At 36.5% G+C, this 22,824-nt stretch overlaps 1 protein-coding gene across 1 annotated transcript; it reads right to left on the reverse strand.

The window, feature by feature from the left end:
* Positions 1 to 2,809: 2,809 nt before the first annotated feature.
* On the reverse strand, positions 2,810 to 22,454 carry LOC131034519 (cysteine-rich receptor-like protein kinase 43). The gene is made up of 8 exons (XM_059214723.1): positions 22,424 to 22,454; positions 21,738 to 22,364; positions 20,686 to 20,820; positions 20,358 to 20,497; positions 3,870 to 4,080; positions 3,514 to 3,748; positions 3,050 to 3,200; positions 2,810 to 2,956 (listed from the first exon to the last, which is right to left on the reverse strand). The coding sequence occupies exons 1-8, from the start codon at positions 22,452 to 22,454 to the stop codon at positions 2,810 to 2,812; spliced, it is 1,677 nt and encodes a 558-aa protein (XP_059070706.1).
* Between the last annotated feature and the right edge of the window lie 370 nt (positions 22,455 to 22,824).

Below are 22,824 nucleotides of genomic sequence, written 5' to 3' on the forward strand. Positions count from 1 at the left end.
GCTGGATCATAGTCCAAGATACAATTAATACTTATAAAGAAACTCCAAGATCTATAGATCATCCTCATATCAAATCGACTTCTGGTAACACTCTACCAGTTCTATCCTAATCCGGACCTCAGCCTTCCAGCCTTAGTCCTACCAGATTAAAATCTAGTTGGTTCTTCATCTTCACTCAATCTCAATGCTCTTCTTCAATATTCTTAACTTATTTGTTTTGAATTCTCCCTCTGCTCTCTGATCTAACTTCCCTCAAATGCTTCACAAGCTTCCATATATATACTGCCCACAAATAATTATAACTTAATTAATTCGGCCCAAAGACAAACTGATTCAGGAAACATGCAACGGTAACATGTTGGCTCAATCACTTAGGAACAATCTCCAAAACAGAAAATGATGCATGACCCCCAGGAATACCGACCAAGTCCCAAAGGGACACCTCAAACGATCCACAAGTCACATAGATCAACCGAACCCCGAAATCATCTTGACTCAACATATAGCCAGTCTAATCAGTAACAACACACCAACTGGGACAATATTGGAAACCACATCTTACTGGAAGCAAAGCCAAAAGATATGAAAATCATAAACAGTAAAGACCATGAATGCAAGGGAATAAACCCAAAACGATAATACTAAACACTCCAAGATGACGAAATGTCATGCTCTCAAGCAACTCCATTGAAAACTTCTCAGCAGGTAAGAACTAGATTGGTGCTCCTACATCAATTTCTTTGTGATTCCCACAAAAAGGGAATTAAAGAGTTATAAAATCTCTACTTTTGGTGTATCAGCTTACTTTATCTTTTCCATTATTTTCCCTCCTCCCTTTTCTATTCACTCTCAAGACAAAGATCCAACTTCTAAATTCCTAGAGGTTTTTTCATAGATCAAAAAATTATATCAAAGGTCTGACATTTATGAAACTTAAATTGGACTTCCCTTCAAAGATGTGAACCTTTTGGGGATCAAAAACATATTCCAAAGTAATCTTAACACATTTAGCACACATTACTCCCCTTAACACATGGTCCAAACATCTAGTGCAAACCATTCTAGTATACCAAGTCACCCCTTCAAGCACTTAATACTTCAATCAAAGTGATTTGGCTCATATTGATACTAGAGAGACTTGGACATCAACATGGAGATCAAGATATGAGCATGAGTATTATAGGACTTGTTAAACATATATAAATAATTCTTTATGAATTTATCTCATTCCTCGTTGGCATAGACATTTAACTACTGACACATGAGAGAAATTAAGTGTAGAAGTTTAGTCTATTATCTTCGTACCTTAGAAAATGAACATACAGTATACCAAATCATCTAAAACCTACATAAATCATTGTTTAGAAATTAGTTAACATGTACTCGAATCCACTTGAACAAATATTCTAGTGTGATGGAATCCAGAGCAATTCAACATGTAACATGATGCACTCTACTCTACCTTAGCATTGTCTGTTACTCAATTATCTATATCTCTTTCTGCATAGGAGATCTTGACATAAAACTCTAGATATATCATTTTTTTAGCTCCAAAATGTTAGCTTTTGAACTGCAAGATCATATGTTGTTGTGCAGAAGAACATGAAATGAGATATTATGTCTCTTTTCGAATATACTTTATTTATGGATTAGACAATTTTTAGATCATACCACTGAATGTAGTACACAAAAAAGATAAGATATCACTATCAATAGATCAAAATCATACCCAAACATGTGTACCTATCCCCGTATCATACTTTAGCCACCCAAAACTAACTAACTCTAACAAATATTCATTATGACCATAAAATTCAAGTGATAAGGTACAACTATGTACAAATGGAACTTACTCCTTGTCTCCTCCATCACTTCATTTCTATAAAGCACCTTTGAACAAATCCACAAATTTGGCATCAATGACAATATTTAGCAATGCTAGATATTTATCATTCATACTACCGCAAAGTTGATTTTCACTATTATGATGATGTGTGGATGTCATAAATGCACTTGTCTTCACTTTAGTTGTGTTAAGGGTTATCTATGCTATACTCCCTTTGTCCATATGAACTAACATCAATCAAAAAACAACAATGGGTTGACATCAATGACAACATATTCTACTCTATCTACAATAGTGTAATGACTAAAATGGTGATCTTAATTAAAAATTGTACCTTACAAAGACTTGTCATATTTGAACGATCTAGGAGAACTAATTTGGAACACAAAATCTATGACAGATGCTTGAAGAAAAATGTTGAAGAATTGAAATGTTACAATTTAGTGAATCCAAAAATAAATTACTTGATTGAGAAAACAATATCGAAAAGATCCATGAGTTTTTCTAAGCCCATACCCATTTCTCATGGGCTTTGAAAAAGGATTTTATGACCTTTACGTGTGTTATGCTTTTATCCCTTTATTTTGTTGCCATTTAAAGTTCTTTTGTAGAGTGGGATATTGTACCATATAGTATTTCAAAATGTAGGTTCCTAAGGTGGGGGTATTATTTAATAAAAATAAAAAATATCTTATTTAATCCCACTATGTGGTGTTGGTATTTGAACATATTAAAAAGAATTATTTTCAAGGGAAAGTTGGGTATTTGAGCAATCTCCATGCTTATTTTGTTATTTGTTCCCTCAAATAGGTTGGACCTATTTATTAGCTATCATTAGAGATTAGAAGAAAATAACCTTTTGATTTTAATCATTAAATTAGTGAATGGAGGAACTTAGTTTTAATTTTAGGAATGTTATTTAAATACTAAACTTAGGCTTCAATCAATTTGACAATTAGGAATTCAAAACTGATTTTCGAAGGATTTGAAGATCACTATAGTGGATCTACCCACATTAATGCATCTTGAAACTTGTTCATTAGAGAAGCTTTCCATTATTGCTTTGTCAATCACATCCATAATCTTTCCTCCCCTGTAAGATTTCCATACCTACACAAGAATGATGCATACTCATCTTCATGAGATAAATAACTTTGGGAAATAAACTATATGAAAATTTATTACTTCTTACTTTTATCTTACCCATTCTATCAAGCTTTGAAATTGGGGGGACAATCTATTATCAGCATTTTTTCTTCCACATATAATTTCTAAAATAACAACTCCAAAGCTATACACATCAGCTTTACAAGATAGTTGACCTAACATAGCATATTCTGGTGCCATGTAACCACTGCATAACCATTAAAAATATAATCAGACTTGAAACAAATAAATCACATTGAATAAAATATTTAAAGCCTTACCACTGCATAACCATTAAAAATATAATCAGACTTGAAACAAATAAATCACATTGAATAAAATATTTAAAGCCTTAAGTTTTATTTATTATTTTTTTCCAACAAATGCTTAAAATATTAAAAATTTAAAACCAGTAATAACTTTTCCCCCAACAAGCCACTACATCTTTTCAAATTCTAAAGATATTATAAACTTATGTGATTTAGACATAAATCTGTGTGATGCAGTACTAGAATTCTTACTATGTTCCTGCAAGCCTTGTCTCAACATGACTCTCATCTTGACCAATCAATCTTGCTAAGCCAAAATCTGATATCTTTGGCTCCATTTTCTCATCGAGCAAAATATTGCGTGCTTTGATATCCCGATGAATGATCCGAAGATGAGAATCTTCATGCAAATATAGAAGCCCACGGGCTACTCCAAGTATGATCTTCAAACGCTTTGGCCAATCAAGCAGTTTACTTCGTTGCGGATCTATATCCACTCATCCAAATAAAATACTCTAAATGAAAAAAAAATGACTTTCACTTAATTTAATCAGAGAAGAACAAATATTGTATCAAAATCATTTCAAATTGAAAAGTAACAAACTTACGGAATACTATTTTGTCGAGACTCTTATTAACCAAGTGCTCATAAACAAGCAACCGTTCTGATCCCTCTGCGCAACATCCAAGTAACTTCACAAGATTACGATGTTGAATTTTCGCGACCAGCTTAACCTCGTTTAGAAACTGTTCTTTCCCTTGCGTTGATTGAACAGAAAGTTTCTTTACTGCGATTTGTACTCCATTTGGCATTATACCCTTATATAAAAGAAAACACATAAATCTTATGCTTATATTAGTCCATAAATATGTAACGATTTCCACAACTCTAAATTGTGTAAAATATTGTTTGAAACTTGTTTTGGTCCATTAATTGAGAGAAAAGTGCTCTCAAATGATTATAAGCATATAATCATTAAGATTGATATAGAGATTGTGCTGGTTCTGGAGGCAGAGATGAACAAACAGAGAAGGGCAAAATAGAGACAGAAAATACTAGAAGAAATCTAAAGTTAATCTGCTCTGAAAACAAGAGACAAAAACATTCAAATAACCAGTCCTTCTCTTCATTCATTCAAATATCAAACCATACAAATAAGACAGAGCTTGAGCTCTTCAAATAGTTTCTTAGACATGAAAAATGGAAACCCCTGCTCTGATTCTGCTCTCTGTTCTCCCTGTTCTGCCCTGTTTTTCTTACCCGTGCGATGCCCTTTTTCACATATATCTCTGTCTTAAAAATAAAATTATGAACTTAGCCTTTTTGTCATAAGCCAAAAATAAATTCCATCGTATGGGGGGAAAACAAAAACTAATTAATTATATTTAATGCTGACTTAGCAGCTACCGTGCAGAGAAAGATATGATCAGGATATGCCATCAAACCAAATTCAAAAATTGTCCTAAAACGGAGGCGAGAAGAGAGAGGAGTAGTTGAGCTTGCAGGAGGAGTATACGGATGCATTAAAGTTCCCTGCAATTGGGATTAAATTCTAACACTCCCCCTTAATCACAATTGCTACCATCTATGATGCCCAATCGATCTCTTTGATAGACAAAACTGTCTTTTCCCAATGCCTTGGTGAAGATATCTGCACATTGATCTTGAGACCTGCAAAATTCCAAAAAGATTTCTCCATTGCTGATTAGTTCTCTAATGAAATGATATCTAGTGTCAATATGTTTGCTTCTCTTGTGGAATACTAGATTCTTTGACAATGCTATGGCTGAATTGTTGTCACAGTAGATCTTTGTTGCCTCCTCTTGTTCTTGTTTGAGATCTTTCAAAACTCTTCTCATCCAAACTGCTTGACATGATGCACTTGTGGCTGCTACATACTCTGCTTCAGCTGATGAAAGAGTGACAATTGGTTGTTTCTTTGAAGACCATGAAACTACACCTGTTCCAAAATGAAAGACATAGCCAGAAGTGCTCTTCCTATCATCAATGCTTCCAGCACTATCACTATCCATGTATCCTATGAGTTTGAACTCTTTTGAACTTGAATATTGGATCCCATAATTCTTGGTTCCACTCACATATCTCAAAATTCTTTTACCAGCTTGCCAATGTGAAACTTTTGGAGACTCCATGAACCTTGAAATCAAACTTACACCATACATAATGTCTGGCCTTGTTGCTGTTAAATACATGAGGCTTCCAACAAGTTTTTTATACAAAGTTGGATTTACCTCAGTTCCTTTGTCATCTTTACTCAATTTCAAACCTGTCACAATTGGTGTTGGGGCTGATTTGCAATTCATCATATTAAACCTCTTCAAAATATCATTTGCATATTTTGTTTGAGAGATGAATATACCATTTTCATTTTGATTCACCTCAATGCCAAGAAAATACTTCATTAAACCCAAATCAGTCATCTCAAATTCTTTCTTCATATCTGATTTGAACTTGTCAATTGATAGATCACCCGTGAATACTAAGTCATCAACATATAAGCAAACAATTATGATCTCACCTTGCTCATTCATTTTGGTGTATAAAGTAGGCTCACTGCTACACCTATTGAATCCATTTTGTAAAAGATAAGAGTCAATTCTGCTATACCATGCCCTTGGGGCTTGTTTGAGTCCATAAAGAGCCTTCTTGAGCTTGTAAACCTTGTTTTCATGACCCAAAGTCTCATAACCAGGTGGCTGTTCCACATAGACGACTTCTTCTAAAATGTCATTCAAGAAAGCTGATTTCACGTCCATTTGATATACTGCCCATTTGTTTTGAGCTGCTATGGCCAATATTGTTCTTACGGTGTCCATACGAGCAACCGGTGCAAATGTCTCATTATAGTCTACTCCGGGTTGTTGAGAGTAACCCTTTGCTACTAACCTTGCCTTATGTTTTTGGACATCACCATTTGCATTCAATTTGGTTTTGTAAACCCATTTCACTCCAATCACCTCTTTTCCTTGTGGAAGATTCACCAACTCCCATGTTTGATTCTTTCAATAGAATCTATTTCTTCATCCATTGCAAGCATCCATTTTTCTTCTTTAATTGCTTCTTCAAAATGAATTGGATCATCTACATGTGAATATAAAGCAAAAAGAGAAGTCTGTCCTTCATTGTTTCCACTTTCATTTTGCTCATAAATCTCTCTTAAACATCTGATTTTTTGTCTTCTTAAGCTTGCCAATGTAGGATTTGACATGTCACTTGATGTAGACCCTGTGGAATGTGGACTTGCTATCCCTGCACTAAAAATCCCTGTTGTTGATGGTGTTTGCTGCCTATTTGCTTGAGTGTTTGTTTGCATACGTGATGTTGTTCTTACACTTGATGATGGTGTTGCTTGACTACCTTGTTGTCCTTGAATGGGTGTAGGAGGACTGACATTTGGAAGACTGCCTGCTGCTATATCATCTTCATTTTCTTCTTGTGGTAAAGTGGCTATAATATTAATGGTTTTATCCATGGTTCCATCCCATGCTTCATCTTCTACAAATTGAACATCCCTACTGATTATTACCTTCTTGCTGATTGGATTATATAGCTTGTATGCCTTGGATTCATTACTATATCCCACAAATATGCATTTTTCTCCTTTGTTGTCTAATTTTCTTCTCAATTGATTAGGTACATGTGCATATGCAACACATCCAAAAACTCTCATGTGAGCAACATTATGTTTTCTTCCACTCCAAGCTTCTTCCGGAATCATATTCTTCACACTTTTTGTTGGACATCTATTCATTATATAGGCTACACATGATATAGCTTCAGTCCAATACTCATTTGGCAAATGTTTGGCCTTCAACATGCTTCTAGCCATTTCCATGATTGTCCTATTTTTCCTTTCAGCTACCCCATTTTGTTGAGGTGTGTAGCTAGTGGTGAATTGCTTGTGGATTCCATGTTTCTTGTAAAATCTTAGAAGATCATTTGAGATGTATTCACCACCTCTATCCGTTCTCAATGCTTTGATGTAGTGACCACTTTGTTTTTCAACTAGAGCTTTGAATTGACAAAAATATTCAAACACTTCACTTTTATGCTTTAGAAAGTAAACCCATGTTTTCCTTGAGTAATCATCAATAAATGTTAAAAAGTAGAATCTACCACCTATTGAGGGTGTTTGCATTGGGCCACACAAATCTGAATGGATTATCTCCAAAGGTGCCTTAGCTCTCATTGACATACCTGTTGGAAATAATTCTCTATGCTGCTTTCCAAAGATGCACCCTTCACATACTCTTTCCGGTTTCTCAATTAAAGGCAATCCATTGACCATGCTTTTCCTATGAAGTAGATTTAAAGCTGCAAAATTTAAATGCCCAAATCTTAGATGCCAAAGCCAATTTTCATCTTTAATTTCTTCTTGAAAGATTACTTAAGTGACTTCTATAGTTTTTTCTTCATCCTCTTGTGAGTTTGTTGAGGGGGGTCCTTGAGCAAATTCAATTTTTAAATCAGGTTTTATCCTTAATGGAAACATCCTATTGTTTGTCATTTGAACCTTTGCTATGAGCTGATTGCTTGGATATTTGTCTAAAATTATGCACTCTTTGTTTTTGAAAGAGACTCTATAACCCTTTTGGACAAGCTGCCCAATGCTCATTAGATTATGTTTTAAACCGGGAACAAAATAGACATCGGTTATATGTTTCTTCTCCCCCTTCTTGGTTAGAATGTTGATGTTCCCTTTTCCTTTGACTTCAACTTTATTATCATTGCCCAAAGTTACATCAGACTTTATGTTGTTATCCAAACTAGAAAACATTTCTAAATTCCCTGTCATATGATTGCTACAACCCGAATCTAAGAACCATACATCTTTTTCATTTGCTTGAGCAACATTGCATGCCAAAAACATAGTGCGCTATTCTGATTTTTGGTTTTGATTTTCTTTTATGAAATTTGCATTTTGCTGCCTAGAGTCATATTGTTTCTTTCTACATTCATTCATATAATGCCCAAATTTCTTGCAATAGTGGCATTGGACTTAAGATTTGTCATACCTTTGGATTTGAAGGTGATTTTGAGATGGATTTTGACATGAATATTGGCTGCTACCTCTTCCACTTGAGCTTGATGGGCTGCCTCCTCTTCCTCTATGAAAATTTCTTCCTCTACCTTTGAAATTTGATCTACCTCTGCCTCTACCATGGCTGATTAAAACTTGAGACTTGAATGCATGCTCCAACGAAGTGTTTGCTATCCTACTCAGCCTATGTTCGTGAGAAATAAGAGGTGCATGAAGCTCATCAACTGAAAACTGTGAGAGATCTTTTGTCTCCTCTATGGTTACAGCAATTGATTCAAATTTTGTGGGCAAACTCCTTAAAATCTTTTCAACCACTCTTTGATCTTCAAGTGTCTCTCCATGAGATCTGATTTGATTTACTAATCCAATGATTTGAGTGAAGAATGAATCTACTGATTCAGTGTCCTTCATATATATTGTTGTAGCGTCCTAAAATTGCGACACTTGCAATTTCGACTGCATTTCGGTCTTCACGATGGCGACGCAACACGCAACCTGAATGGAGACCCCAAAACTTGCTCACGACACTGAAAACTGCATTTTTCAAGCACCATTGGCCTGAACCTCCTTACACCCCGCTGTCCTGGAGGTGGGACCAGAGCGCCCAGCGCCCTGGTCCCTCAGGACCAGAGCGCCCAGTGCCCTGGTCCCTCAGGACCAGGGCGCCCAACGCCCTGGTCCTCCAGGACCATGGCGCCCAGCGCCCTGGTCCCTGGGTCCTATTTTGGGCCCGGTTTCCTAAGTGATATCGAGTCTTTTTGATTGCAATTTGGAAATATACTTCCCTGGTCGGCCTAAGATCGGGAAAATTAGTCTATCAGCCCTAATTGACAAGTATATAAACTACATTTTTCTCTCTCATTTGATATAAGGAGGATATGGGTACAAAGCGTGGAAACTATACTCAAGCATTCAAGCATTCAAGCAATTGATCATTCCAAGTCTCCATTCAAGGCTAAGTGTTGCATTCAAGACAAGGATTCAACCATTGAAGAGGAGATCACTTATTACATGCTACATACTACAACACACAACATCTAAACCTTTGCACATAAGGATACAAACATCCTTAGAACAAGGTATTAGTACTTGTTTTACAGTCATTTACATTTACAGCACTTGCTCATTTCTTGGTTAATTCCAAAACCGGGGTTTGACCTAAAGGCAAACCCCTAATCCTTAACCCCCCAATCGTCTTCACTTTTCTGTGTGTAGGTTGCAGGTACGCGGCTGAGATTGAAGATCTGGAATCCTTGTGCAGAGACGAACAGATCCCCCTTCGTTTCGCGGATTTTTCGGAGGACCGTGGCGCCGGGCGCCATCGTCCCGACAACTTTTTCTCAAATTTGTAGGACAGCGCCGTATCGACATTTTACTGCTAATTCCAGGTCCGCAGCTTCATCCTATAACCTAAACTCAGTTTATAAGCGAATTTTTATGACTTTCTATGCATCCTTAGCTTAATTTCCTTAATCAACATTCTTTACAAAAGAGGGTAGCTTTGCTTTCCAAACCCTTGAAATTCATTTAGCATCCAATCTTACATCGTGTGGGATTGAATCTTATGAGTTTCAACCCCTCTTTTGAATGTAAAGTCTTCCCCCTAAGTGAAAACCCATCGAATCCTAGCGAACCTCCCTTCTCTCTTCTCGGAGTTAGAAGAGGGGAGACCAACTAGGGTTCGACCGCGATTTTCCGCTTTACATTTTGGTGAACCCGACGTGAACATCCTTTCTGATTTTTCATTCTTAGATCTAAAAAAAAAAATTGATTACATTTCCATGTTTGATCTTTTGCAAAATTTTAGAGGTGATTGCATAAAAACCCTAAAATTTCTTTTTAGTAATTGAACTTGTGAAATGCTTAATTGTTAATGCTTAATTCAGATCTGCTTTTCTATTACAAATTATCAATTCATATCAGTGCTTTAATTTTTAAAATTAAGTGGTTAAAAGTCAAAACCCTAATTTTTGAAACCCTCTTGATTCAACCTTTGTCCGACAATTTGACCGATCAAAACATCTCCAAATCAGCTGTAACTTTGGATTCCGCAATAAAATCACAATATCTTTCATCCCTGAAAATTTGGAAAAAAGTTGCGAGGACCGTGTTGCACTCCGAGCACCATTGTCCCCGACATTTTTTCCAAAATTTTGGGAGCGAGATCTTGCTGTATTTTCCTGCTAAAATCTAGAATTTTGGCTGATTTTATCAATTTTAACACCTTCAAAATTACAGTCAAAGTTGGTCTTGTGATTGCTTGGTTTAAGGCTCCTAATCATTCAAAAAATTGTTGAAATTGAAATTTTGTGTCAAAATTGTGTTCTTACTGTCCTAAATCTGAAAATTGTGTTTGCATTCATTCAAAATTTCAGTGCTTTATTCAAATTCTTGCATTTTGTGACTTTTGAAATTAAGTGCCTAATTACAACAACTTTGATTTCCGCTTTCAAAATTGAATTTTGCATGAAATTGAGTCAATTTTTGAATTTCAAAACTTGCACTACTTTTGACATTCCCTCTAAAATCATAAAATTCAAAATTTCAGTTTCCCTCTCTTTTTCAAAATTCAAATTTTGCATTTTTCGACAATCTTGATAGGGTTCAATTTTGAGATTGCAACTTTAATTTGGCCTATCTACAGATCGTAAAATCCTTCAATTTTTTCAGATTAGCTCTAAAATCATCATACCTTTCATCCCTGCAAATTTCAAAAAAAGTTGCAAGGACCGTGTTGCACTCCGAGCGCCACGGTCCCGAACATTTTTTCCAAAATTTCGGGAGACTGTTGTGATTGCATTTAACAGCTTAAATCTGGAAGATTGGCTGGTTTTACTGAAAATTGCTACCTCTAAATCCAAAATTTTCTCTTTCTCTCTAGTGCATGAGTTTTACAACAACAAGCCCTACTTACACTATTCCCGTTAGACGAAGCCGTAGAATTAAGTCTTTCCGAGGTTTAAATACCGAGGAGATGGAACCTAATTTGAGTAGCCTTTTTAACGAGGACATGGGTAATTCCTCTAATCCTCCGAATGATGAAGAAGCTCCCCATGAAGTTTCCATTGAACAACTTTCAAAATTGGATAACCAATTTGATGATTTTCACCAATGGATGTCTCATGAGTATCCCGATAGTCAAGCTCTTCCTTTAATTGAGGGTCTAAAACGCATGCTTCAAAGTGATAAGAATGGAATTGATGTTTTACGTGGTATCGCACACATTGTGGATTCGAATGTGATGCCTATGAAAAGTTGTGCTGAATCTTTAGGTTATACACAACCTCCTACACAAGTCAATCATTCTATTCCTTTGACCACTTCTATTGCTAGTTTACCTACCTTTACATCAAACATCATGGCTACCTCTATACAAGACATTCCTCCTGTGATCACTAGTCATGGGGGAAATCCTCCTTCTTCAATTAACCCTATTCCTTCATTCAATCCGACTTCTTCATTCATTCCTTCAATAAGTGTTCCTATTACATCTTCACAAATGAACATGACGCAAGGGGGCAATTCATTTAACCATTCCATTCCTCCTTGTAGTGTTCCTGCTATCCAATCATCCCCTATGGTTGACTATCATAGGGTCCCACCACCTTACTCTTTACCTTCTTTCAATAACATAACACCTCCATCTCAATCTAACACATCCAATATGAACTCTTCGACTGAAGCGACCATTAACAATCTTGCACAAACTGTCTCTTCTTTACAGCAACAAATTGCCTCTATGAATCAATCTAAGTTTAGTGTGCCTACATTTGATGTTGCGAGCCCACTTTCTCTTGACATTGTTCGAGCTATTCCTCCTAAACATGTTGAAATCCCGCATTTGGAGCTTTATAATGGTAAAGGAGATCCTCTAACACATGTTAAGACTTTTCAAACAATTTGTATTGATTTTGCTTATGACCAAAGGTTGCTTGCAAAACTATTCACCAGAACATTAAGAGACAAAGCCCTACAATGGTATTGCTTGTTGCCTTCTTATTCTATTACTTCTTTCGAACAACTTGCAAATGCTTTCATTCAACAATTTCAAAACAATATAAGTCCTAAAGTTACTTTGATTGATTTAATGCATTGTAAACAAGGTTTTAAAGAAAAAGTGACTGATTTCATTGGTAGATATAAGCATTTGTATGCTCAAATTTCTTTCCCAGTGCCTGATAATGATATTCAAAGAATCTTTATTTCTAATTTACAAAAAGATATTCGAGACAAACTTCTGTTTTCTGAGTTTACTTCTTTCCAACAGTTGTGTGCAACTCTTCACAATTATCAACTGACTGTGAGTCAAATGGAACAATCACATCCTATGGCTCCGAGTGATAAGGGTGATAGCAGTCAACAACCATTTGGGAAGTTTAAACTGAACAGAGATTCCATCAAATTCAATGAAAACATCATCAACAACAATGTGAATGCAGCATCAGGTGTGCCCCCTATTTCTAAATTTTTCAGGAAAGAAAGAAAGTATACTCCTTTGAATGAATCATTGCATGATATTATGAATAATTTATTGCGACAAAATGTGCTTACTCTTCCTCCTATAAGACAAATTGATCCTGCAAAGATTACTTCACCTTATTTTGATCACAAATCTTTTTGTCATTTTCATCGTCAGCCTGGTCATGATACTGAAAAATGTTTTTCTTTAAAGGGTAAAATTCAAGATTTGATTGATAATAATACTATTTCTATTTCTGGAGTGAATGATAAAGGCAACACATCTGTAGCTCCTCCTAACCAAAATCTTCAGATTTTTACTGATCCATTACCTTCTCATACCTCTCATACCTCTAATGCGATTGAGGCTAATGATTCCTCTTTCTCATCTGATGGTCTTGTGTCTATGACTCCGAATGTGATTAACTTTGTAGAGCAGCAAGAAAACCCTAAAGAACCTTCCATCACATTTGATTCTAGCGAAACCATTAGGGCACCTGATGGTCCTTTATACATAGTTGCAAAAGTTAAGAATACACCCTGCCGTGGAGTTCTTATTGATCCTTCGTGCATGGTTAATGTTATTACTGAAGAATTTCTTTTTACTTTGCAATTGAATCAAGTGATCTATGACAAAACAGATGTGATTGTGAAACTATTTGATGCATTTTCTTCTCCTGCAATTGGTTCTATTACATTGCCTATTGAGGTCCATAATAAATCTCTTGATGTGAACTTTGTTATTATTCCTTCTTCCGAACAATTTCGTGTGAAGCTTGGCTATCCTTGGCTATCTTCCATGAAAGCTATTGCTTCTCCTATTCATAAGTGTTTAAAATTTCCCCACAATGGTGAAGTTGTTACTGTCAATCATAGTCTCTTTAAACCAGCTGAAAGAACCTCTAGTGTTCCTATTGATCACTTTTGGCCCAAACAATTCCAATCTCTTCCTCCGCGAAGTGATCATCTTTTCAAATCTTATCAAAAGTGGAAAACAGATATGATCCTATCTCTAAGTGAACCTAGAGCACCTAAACTTGACATTCCTATCATTCTTGAGAAGGAAATTCTTCCTTTGAAAGACAAAACTAATGTCTTTCCCCAAGAAGATTCTCAACCCATCCCTATGGATGTGACTATGTCTATACCTAATAAACTTCCTAAGAGTAGACCTATACCTCCTCGTCATGATGGACTTGGTCTTCTCCCTAAACCAAAAATTCCTCGTTTATATGGAGCAGTTCCTCCTCCTGCCTTTTATAGAGAGAAGAGACCTTCTTCTTCTCCTATTATCCAGCCTAAGAGACCACAACCTAAACACCCAAGTGATAAGGATGAGAACATTCCTCCTCCTCTATCTTCTACACTTCCTACTAAGACTAGACGTAATCGTTCTGCACGGGAACGCCGACGAAAGCGTTGTCTTAGGGCTCAAGCAGCTACTTCTCAAACTTTACAATCTCCAAAAACACCTTCAACAAGCATTATTCCATTTTCTCCTCAGCCGGATATTGAGCCTAAATTTCTTAAACATAAGATGCATGATGGTCTTGATCCTGTGCGAGTTAAAGATCCTATTTTTATAAATCTTGATGACGATATAGATGAAAATGTTACTCCTCTTGCTTCTGATAGTGAATATGAACTTGTTGATGTTGATAACCATTTATCTAATGAATTTTCTAAAGCACTTATCCTAGCTCCTAGACAAGAACAATGTGGCTCAGAACATGAACATAGCCCTTGTTTGGATCTTGTGATAGCTCCATCTGATGTGTTGGATGTTCCTCCTCTAGCGTGTTCCCTGCCTTCCCGAAACATTGATCAGCAAGATCGGGGGGTAGATGACGTGCTAGACTAGTTACATTAGCATGGCAGATTCTTTCCCCCTCTCTTTTGTTACTTCTTCTATATGTTATTCTCATTCTTCTATTTGTCGTCCTTAGTGTTGTCTACTTGAGGACGATGCAAAGCATTGAGATCTCTTTGGTCTCTCTCATGTTGACTCAAAAGACACATGTGTTCCCTTCTTCTAGGTGACCTTCCTTGATTGGGGAATGAAGAACAATTATGCATACATACATATGATATATATACATGACTTATCATACAGCATACTGACCCCGAGGAAAGCGAAGTCACCTCGTGCTTTGTGTTTTGTGTCTATTATCCTTGGGTTTATCTCACACTTGGGGGCTAAATCTTTGCGATAACGTGCTCCTTTTCCTTTCTCATTTCTTATGTGTATCACTACGTTAAAACTATCACCCGCGTTGAGGCGTGTGCGATTGCTTTAACGTAGGGGGGCATACACCCTGTCTATCCTTTCAAAGATACTTGAAAATTTCTTGGCAAACTTAGCTTTGTCTTGAAGATTTTTGGTATTTCTTTTGCATGACTCATAGTGAGGGAACCTTACTACTGACAGTCATGGTTCTTCCTCGTGATCTTCCCTTTTACTTTGTCAATCGAAGTTGTAAGATCCTCAGTCCACTGGGGGCTTGGTGTATCTTGCCTCCTTGACATGGTGAAAGTCTTTCAATGTTGTTTCCATGTACTTTACCGGAAGTATGAGCATACATACTCCCGCTAAAGTGGGGGCTAAATGTAGCATCCTAAAATTGCGACACTTGCAATTTCGACTGCATTTCGGTCTTCACGATGGCGACGCAACACGCAACCTGAATGGAGACCCCAAAACTTGCTCACGACACTGAAAACTACATTTTTCAAGCACCATTGGCCTGAACCTCCTTGCACCCCACTGTCCTGGAGGTGGGACCAGAGTGCCCAGTGCCCTTGTCCCTCAGGACCAGAGCGCCCAGTGCCCTGGTCCCTCAGGACCAGGGCGCCCAACGCCCTGGTCCTCCAGGACCATGGCGCCCAGCGCCCTGGTCCCTGGGTCCTATTTTGGGCCCGGTTTCCTAAGTGATATCGGGTCTTTTTGATTGCAATTTGGAAATATACTTCCCTGGTCGGCCTAAGGTCGGGAAAATCAGTCTATCAGCCCTAATTGAAAAGTATATAAACTACATTTTTCTCTCTCATTCGATATAAGGAGGATATGGGTACAAAGCGTGGAAACTATACTCAAGCATTCAAGCATTCAAGCAATTGATCATTCCAAGTCTCCATTCAAGGCTAAGTGTTGCATTCAAGACAAGGATTCAACCATTGAAGAGGAGATCACTTATTACATGCTACATACTACAACACACAACATCTAAACCTTTGCACATAAGGATACAAACATCCTTAGAACAAGGTATTAGTACTTGTTTTATAGTCATTTACATTTACAGCACTTGCTCATTTCTTGGTTAATTCCAAAACCGGGGTTTGACCTAAAGGCAAACCCCTAATCCTTAACCCCCCAATCGTCTTCGCTTTTCTGTGTGTAGGTTGCAGGTACGCGGCTGAGATTGAAGATCTGGAATCCTTGTGCAGAGACGAACAGATCCCCCTTCGTTTCGCGGATTTTTCGGAGGACCGTGGCGCCGGGCGCCATCGTCCCGACAACTTTTTCTCAAATTTGCAGGACAGCGCCGTATCGACATTTTACTGCTAATTCCAGGTCTGCAGCTTCATCCTATAACCTAAACTCAGTTTATAAGCGAATTTTTATGACTTTCTATGCATCCTTAGCTTAATTTCCTTAATCAACATTCTTTACAAAAGAGGGTAGCTTTGCTTTCCAAACCCTTGAAATTCATTTAGCATCCAATCTTACATCGTGTGGGATTGAATCTTATGAGTTTCAACCCCTCTTTTGAATGTAAATTCTTCCCCCTAAGTGAAAACCCATCGAATCCTAGCGAACCTCCCTTCTCTCTCCTCGGAGTTAGAAGAGGGGAGACCAACTAGGGTTCGACCGCGATTTTCCGCTTTACAATTGTTTCAATGTCCCTTCTCAACATTTGTAGTTTGGCTGTCTTCACCTTTGTCATTCCTTGGTAGGCTGTTTGGAGAATATCCCATGCTTGTTTTGATTTTGATGCACCTTGAATCCTTGGAAAAATGCTTTCATGAACTCCTTGAAAGATGAAGAAGAGAGCTTTTGAATCCTTCTTTCTATTTTCCTTCAATAAATCTTTATCTGCTTGAGATAATGCATTATATGCTGCTGTGTCTATTGGTTCTGGGTAGCCATTCTCAACAAGCTCCCATAAATCTTGAGCACTAAACAATGCCTTCATTGTGATTGCCCAGTAGTCATAGTTCTTGCCATTAAATTGAGGAATTTGTGGGTTTCTCAAGCTTGTGCTTGCCATTGTTGGCTGTGAATACCCTTGATCAGAAAATAAACTTTGTTGAAGCTTTTTGTTGATGAAGCTCCTGCACTAATAACCTTCAGTTCTTCCTTAAAGCTTTCCTTGAGCAACCTTTGGCTCTGATCAACCTGCTCTGATACCACATGCTGGTTCTGGAGGCAGAGATGAACAAACAGAGAAGGGCAAAATAGAGACAGAAAATACTGGAAGAAATCTAAAGTTAATCTGCTCTGAAAACAAGAGACAAAAACATTCAAATAACCAGTCCTTCTCTTCATTCATTCAAATATCAAACCATACAAATAAGACAGAGCTTGAGCTCTTCAAATAGTTTCTTAGACATGAAAAATGGAAACCCCTGTTCTGATTCTACTCTCTGTTCTCCCTGTTCTGCCTTGTTTTTCTTACCCGTGCGATGCCCTTTTTCACATATATCTCTGTCTTAAAAATAAAATTATGAACTTAGCCTTTTTGTCATAAGCCAAAAATAAATTCCATCGTATGAGGGAAAACAAAAACTAATTAATTATATTTAATGCTGACTTAGCAGCTACCGTGTAGAGAAAGATATGATCAGGATATGCCATCAAACCAAATTCAAAAACTATCCTAAAACGGAGGCGAGAAGAGAGAGGAGTAGTTGAGCTTGCAGGAGGAGTATACGGATGCATTAAAGTTCCCTGCAATTGGGATTAAATTCTAACAGATTGCTAGCACGGAGAAATTCAAACGACAAAGAAATTCAAACGACAAAGAAATTACGAACAGCCGGAAGTTAAGAGATGCTCCAGTAAGAATAAAAAACAAGAAGCAGCCACTATCAAGCAAAAGCAGATAAAGCTGTATAAGAAGAGCCAAACAACTAGCACAATCGACAATTACCACTTCTCAGACAACAAAGGTCATCATTTCGCGATTGCGGCCAAGCTATTGTTTGTAGGTTGGGTAATGGATTTTTGCTCATGGACGGCCACGATGCAGGGTATTCGGCAGCTGATGCTGTGCAGGCATTACCCTTACTGTCACATTTTGGGGTATAGTCTTATTTTCAACAATTGAAGGTGGGTAGCCTCAATAAATTTTTTGAGGAGACAAAAGGCTTTACAAAATGATAGAAGAGTTGAAATGAAAAGGAAATTAAAAATGTCTTTATGTTGTTGTTCTTGGTCTTTTAGACTGCTTGGTCTGGTGGATATCATTAAATGCCTTCATTGTTCATTCATTCATTCATTTAAATAGAAGAAACTTAGCATAAAAATCTGTTGAACTTGTGGGTCAGTTAGGACTTAATCTGACAATTTAAATTCACTATTGGAATGCTCTATTATTCAGCTACTGGTCCCTTTAGGATAAGTCCATTTTTGGTCCTGATGTAGCTTATTTTCACTCTGATATCATATTGAGCTTTTGATGGACTAGTTAGAATTCAAACTTACAATCACCCATTTGCTACTCCCTCAGCTATTGGCCCCTATTAGGAAAACCTATGTTCTGTTTAGATGTGAATTATTTTTCGTGTTATATCATGTTGAACTTTTCGTGAATTAAATTGGACTCTAACATAGAGCCTTCCATTTTCTACTTAATGCTTTACCACTTAACTACTAATTCTATAAGACTAATATATCTTTGATTTAAATTTGAAATATTTCCAACAAGAAATATCCATGAAACGAAAACATGGTGTAGGCCACAAAGACACCAAATTTCAAGTTATTAGCATCCCCAAACCTCAGAAAGCCCTGATTGTGAGCAGCAACATGAAACAACAACAATTCCCACTTGTTACATAGAGAAGGGCAAATACTATCTATGGTGTAAACCCTAGTTGTTAGTGAACAAATTAACCTATAGAAATATTTAGTAATTTCTCCTACTAACATAGTTTTATGTTTTTAGTATTTTAGTTTTAGTTATAATGATAATTTATTAAAAATTATTTTAATTTTTTTTTTTTTTTTTAATAAAGCAAGTTTTTCAAGATTGAGATGTATGTAAGATTTCTAATATAATGAGTGAATTGTAATTCATTCATCATCAGTTAAATTGATCCTTCATCATTTGATTAGGAAGCTTTGTAATATTTTGAATCAATAGAATAGTTTATTTGTGTTTCAATTTTGTATGAGAGCAATCAGAACACTCACGAAATCATTAGATGCAACTACAGTTGAAGACAATCTGGTATAATCTGTCATGTTTAAAACCAACTTGAAAAATATGAAGCCCTTCAGTTATAAGGTTGTTGAAGGAGAAAGAAACAAAAATAGCACTACCAAGTTTGAAGTAGTAGGAAGATTATCGATTAAAAAAATTGATTTTCATGAAGGATATAACAAATCTTGTGAAAGCTATAGAATTTAGTCGAAACCACCAACATGATGTTGTGTGAGGATGTTATATCCTAGCCTAAAAAAGGCTTATAGTGTTCTATCAAAAGAATTGAAGCTAGAGAAGGAAAGAAAACCTGGACATCTGAAGAAGTAATAACTAGGTAAAATGCAATTGAAAATGAGATTGCCACACCCTGGTAGGAGAGGAGCCCACGAAAGTTGGAAGAAGAGATAATGTCAGTTATTATTGAAAAATCTTGGAAGACCAGATATCATTATTTTTGTGCTGCAGTCATTTGTTGTTGAAATAAGGAGGGGATTGTTGGAATATTTTGTAATTCCTTTCACTTGCATCGATTTATGCTTTTAGTTCTTTTACTTTCAGTCAGCACAGACCTCTATATAATGAAACAATTATAATTTATTATTCATCAGTTAATCTAATCCTTGATGAATAAATTCTTGTAATCTCTTGAATCAATAAAATATTTTATTTAAATTTCAATTTTATAAATTTCTTTCAGAATCAACCCTTCTCACTGAAAATGATTATCGCAGATTAGTTTCCTCCCATTTAGCTCAGTTCCATGACTAGCAAGAAGATCAGCATAGCCATTTTTCTGTCTGTAGAGGTAACTAAAAGTAACGTATCCTGAGCAAATATATGTATAAACAATGAGATTGCATAACGAATTTTATAATTATACGTTAAATCCTGAGCTGCAGACGCTCTCTTATCAAAATCAGAGCAAAATATAATTAAAAAAAAAAATAATGCCCAAATTGTGTAGCTTCGGCATTTATTCAATTATTTTCATCCTAAATTATTGCCCAATGTGAGCTAAAATATAAATCTATAGAAAAAAATACAAAACAAAATGCTCAAACAGACACAAAGAGTGGGTAAGTAACCCAGTTCAATTTAATATTCTTATCCAAACAAGGAAACATGGTCGTTTAGGTTATATTACCTTGTATACAGAGCCGAATCCTCCCTCTCCAAGCTTGTTATCTTCATGGAAATTTCTGGTTGTAATCTTGATGTTTTCCAAACTAAAATTTATGTTCTGCTCCTGCCCAATCTCTGAGTGCACCTCGCTATCTAGTTTCTCTGGATAAGTAACGCACAGGAGAAAAAATTACAATTTTGTATGTTACTAAAAAGATTTATTTTCTGACCACAATTTGATGATAATGAAGAGAAAAATTTGTTGATTTCTGTTCTGATACCCTTACTAGCAAGGAATTTTGTTGATACAAATGTCAGACAAGTTCAATAAAATTTCGCCTCAAAGATACCTTTCCTCGAGAGGGCTGGTATCCATAATCCTGCAGACCCAAATTTTCTTCGGATTGCAAACAGGCATAACATCAAAATCACCAACAAGCCGCTTACAATACCAAGAACTAAACCTTTTTTGTCTGAAGTTTTTTCTGCACGGGAGATCAATTTGAGGGCTTAGTAACGAAATATGCTAGGTATGTATAGCCTCTGACGTCTCCTCTTCATTTTCCACCTCTTTCTAATATATTTTGGGGTTTGTAATTATCTAATTTTGTATTGTTTGAACTTTCTAACAGTCTGATGATATGTCAATGATCTAAAACAATGATAAAAAAATACTTACAATCAAATATAGAAAAAAGATAATATGACAATGGAGGTGGAGATGAACCAACTGGCCTGCACAGATGCAATGGAGGTGGTCGAGGTCGCAGACGTGGCAGGGGTCGTGGTCGCGACATGGTCATGGTAGGGGTCGAGGTCCTGGGCCTAGGGATTGAACTCATTAGAAAAAAAGAAAGATATGAATCTTTTTTCTATTTTGATTTTGAAGTTTTTGTATAGTTTTCAAAGAAATTTGCAAAAAAAAAAAAGTAGAGGACAAGTTCCCGGTATAGCAGAAGATAGGTTCGTTTCTGTTATGCTTTAGATGAACTGTTTCGAAATTTTGTGGGAAGAAAAATAACTCCCATCAGAGAATTAGTCCTTATTTAGAATTTTTCAGTTTCAAGAAAGGCCTAGAAAGGCTGGCTAACGGTTAAACTCTATGTATTTTGAAAATTAAAATTTTTACTCCTTAATACTAGAACTTCTGGCTCTGCCTTTTATGGATCGAAAAAAAAGATAATATGTCAAATTCACAAAAGCAAAATAAACCCTGTTCTGATTTTTAAAGGATTTTCAAGGAATAACTAAAATGAACTAGAACCATCATTTATAGCAGCCAAAAATGGGATATACCGGCACGAATTATATTCGATTTGGGTTAACTATAGCTCTTCCAGATAAATTCTTTATTAAATATTGTCATCACATTACTGTTCTATGGAATTCATCATCATATTACCCGGTGTCAGGGGCGATAAAGGCAGTTGTGGAGGGGGAGGATTGAAGAATGGGTACGTTTCGTAACGAGCATAGCAACTTCCCGAACCGGCTGCTCCTCCCTCAAAAGCTGTAGAGGTCGCTGTCGCATCTAACAGGTTACGGATTGCATTTGCTAAGCAAAATTTGCAGTCCTCAACAGAAGTCAAATCTCTCCAACACTGAACCATACCGTATATCGTATAATTTGTAGAGGCGGTTGTTGATCCAGAAGAATAACGAATTGGGAATCGAAACGCTTCACCTGAAAGATTTGTCAAAAGATTGAGAACTGCGGCAGTAAATACGTATGGCTGATCTTTGACCTCATCTATCATGTAAGCAACTCTTGTCTGTGTATCAAGTATTCCGAAGAAGGAAAAATTCTGGTAGCGTATGAAGCACTTCTCTCGCCATTTTCTACCGCCTAGGGCATTTCCACAAACCCGGCGAATGGTGGTATTTGCATCTTGTGAATAGCTTAGGCATTCCTCCACGGTTGCGTCTTCCCAACATTGGAGGAGACCATAAGCTCCGTCTGGACTTTGCCCGGAAACGGATGTATTGAAACCGTTTGATGATGAGGTATTGTTTACAAGATTATTGAGAACTGTGTTCAGATTACTGTTGAACTTAGCGCTTGTAAGATTATTGTCGTTGCATATATACACATGTAACGCTGCATTAAATGTTGATTCATTTTGTCCTTGATGACAAATCAGTAAAGCCACGTGTGTTTAAATTCATAAGGTTGTCGTGGCAAAATTTGACTTCGGGTTGACACTTAACTATTGACTTTGGTAATATGTACTCAATACCTAACTCACGAGAGTTAGTGATGGACGTAAGAGTAAAATAAATTATGACAAAGGATGTTGTTTGAATTATTTTGTTTATTTCACATTTTTGTGAAACCCTTTACTGGTAACTCAACAAGGTCTCAGAGGGCAAAGATTTGTTACCACAGTTTAAGCTTTGAGAAGGTGTTTAACTGCGACAGTTTTCGGTAACTACTGGTAACTCTTTGTGATTTGTCATTGCAAAAAATTTATGATTTGTTTATGATAGTT

This window comes from Cryptomeria japonica, chromosome 11 (genome assembly GCF_030272615.1).
Source record: "Cryptomeria japonica chromosome 11, Sugi_1.0, whole genome shotgun sequence".
NCBI classification, from domain to species: domain Eukaryota; kingdom Viridiplantae; phylum Streptophyta; class Pinopsida; order Cupressales; family Cupressaceae; genus Cryptomeria; species Cryptomeria japonica.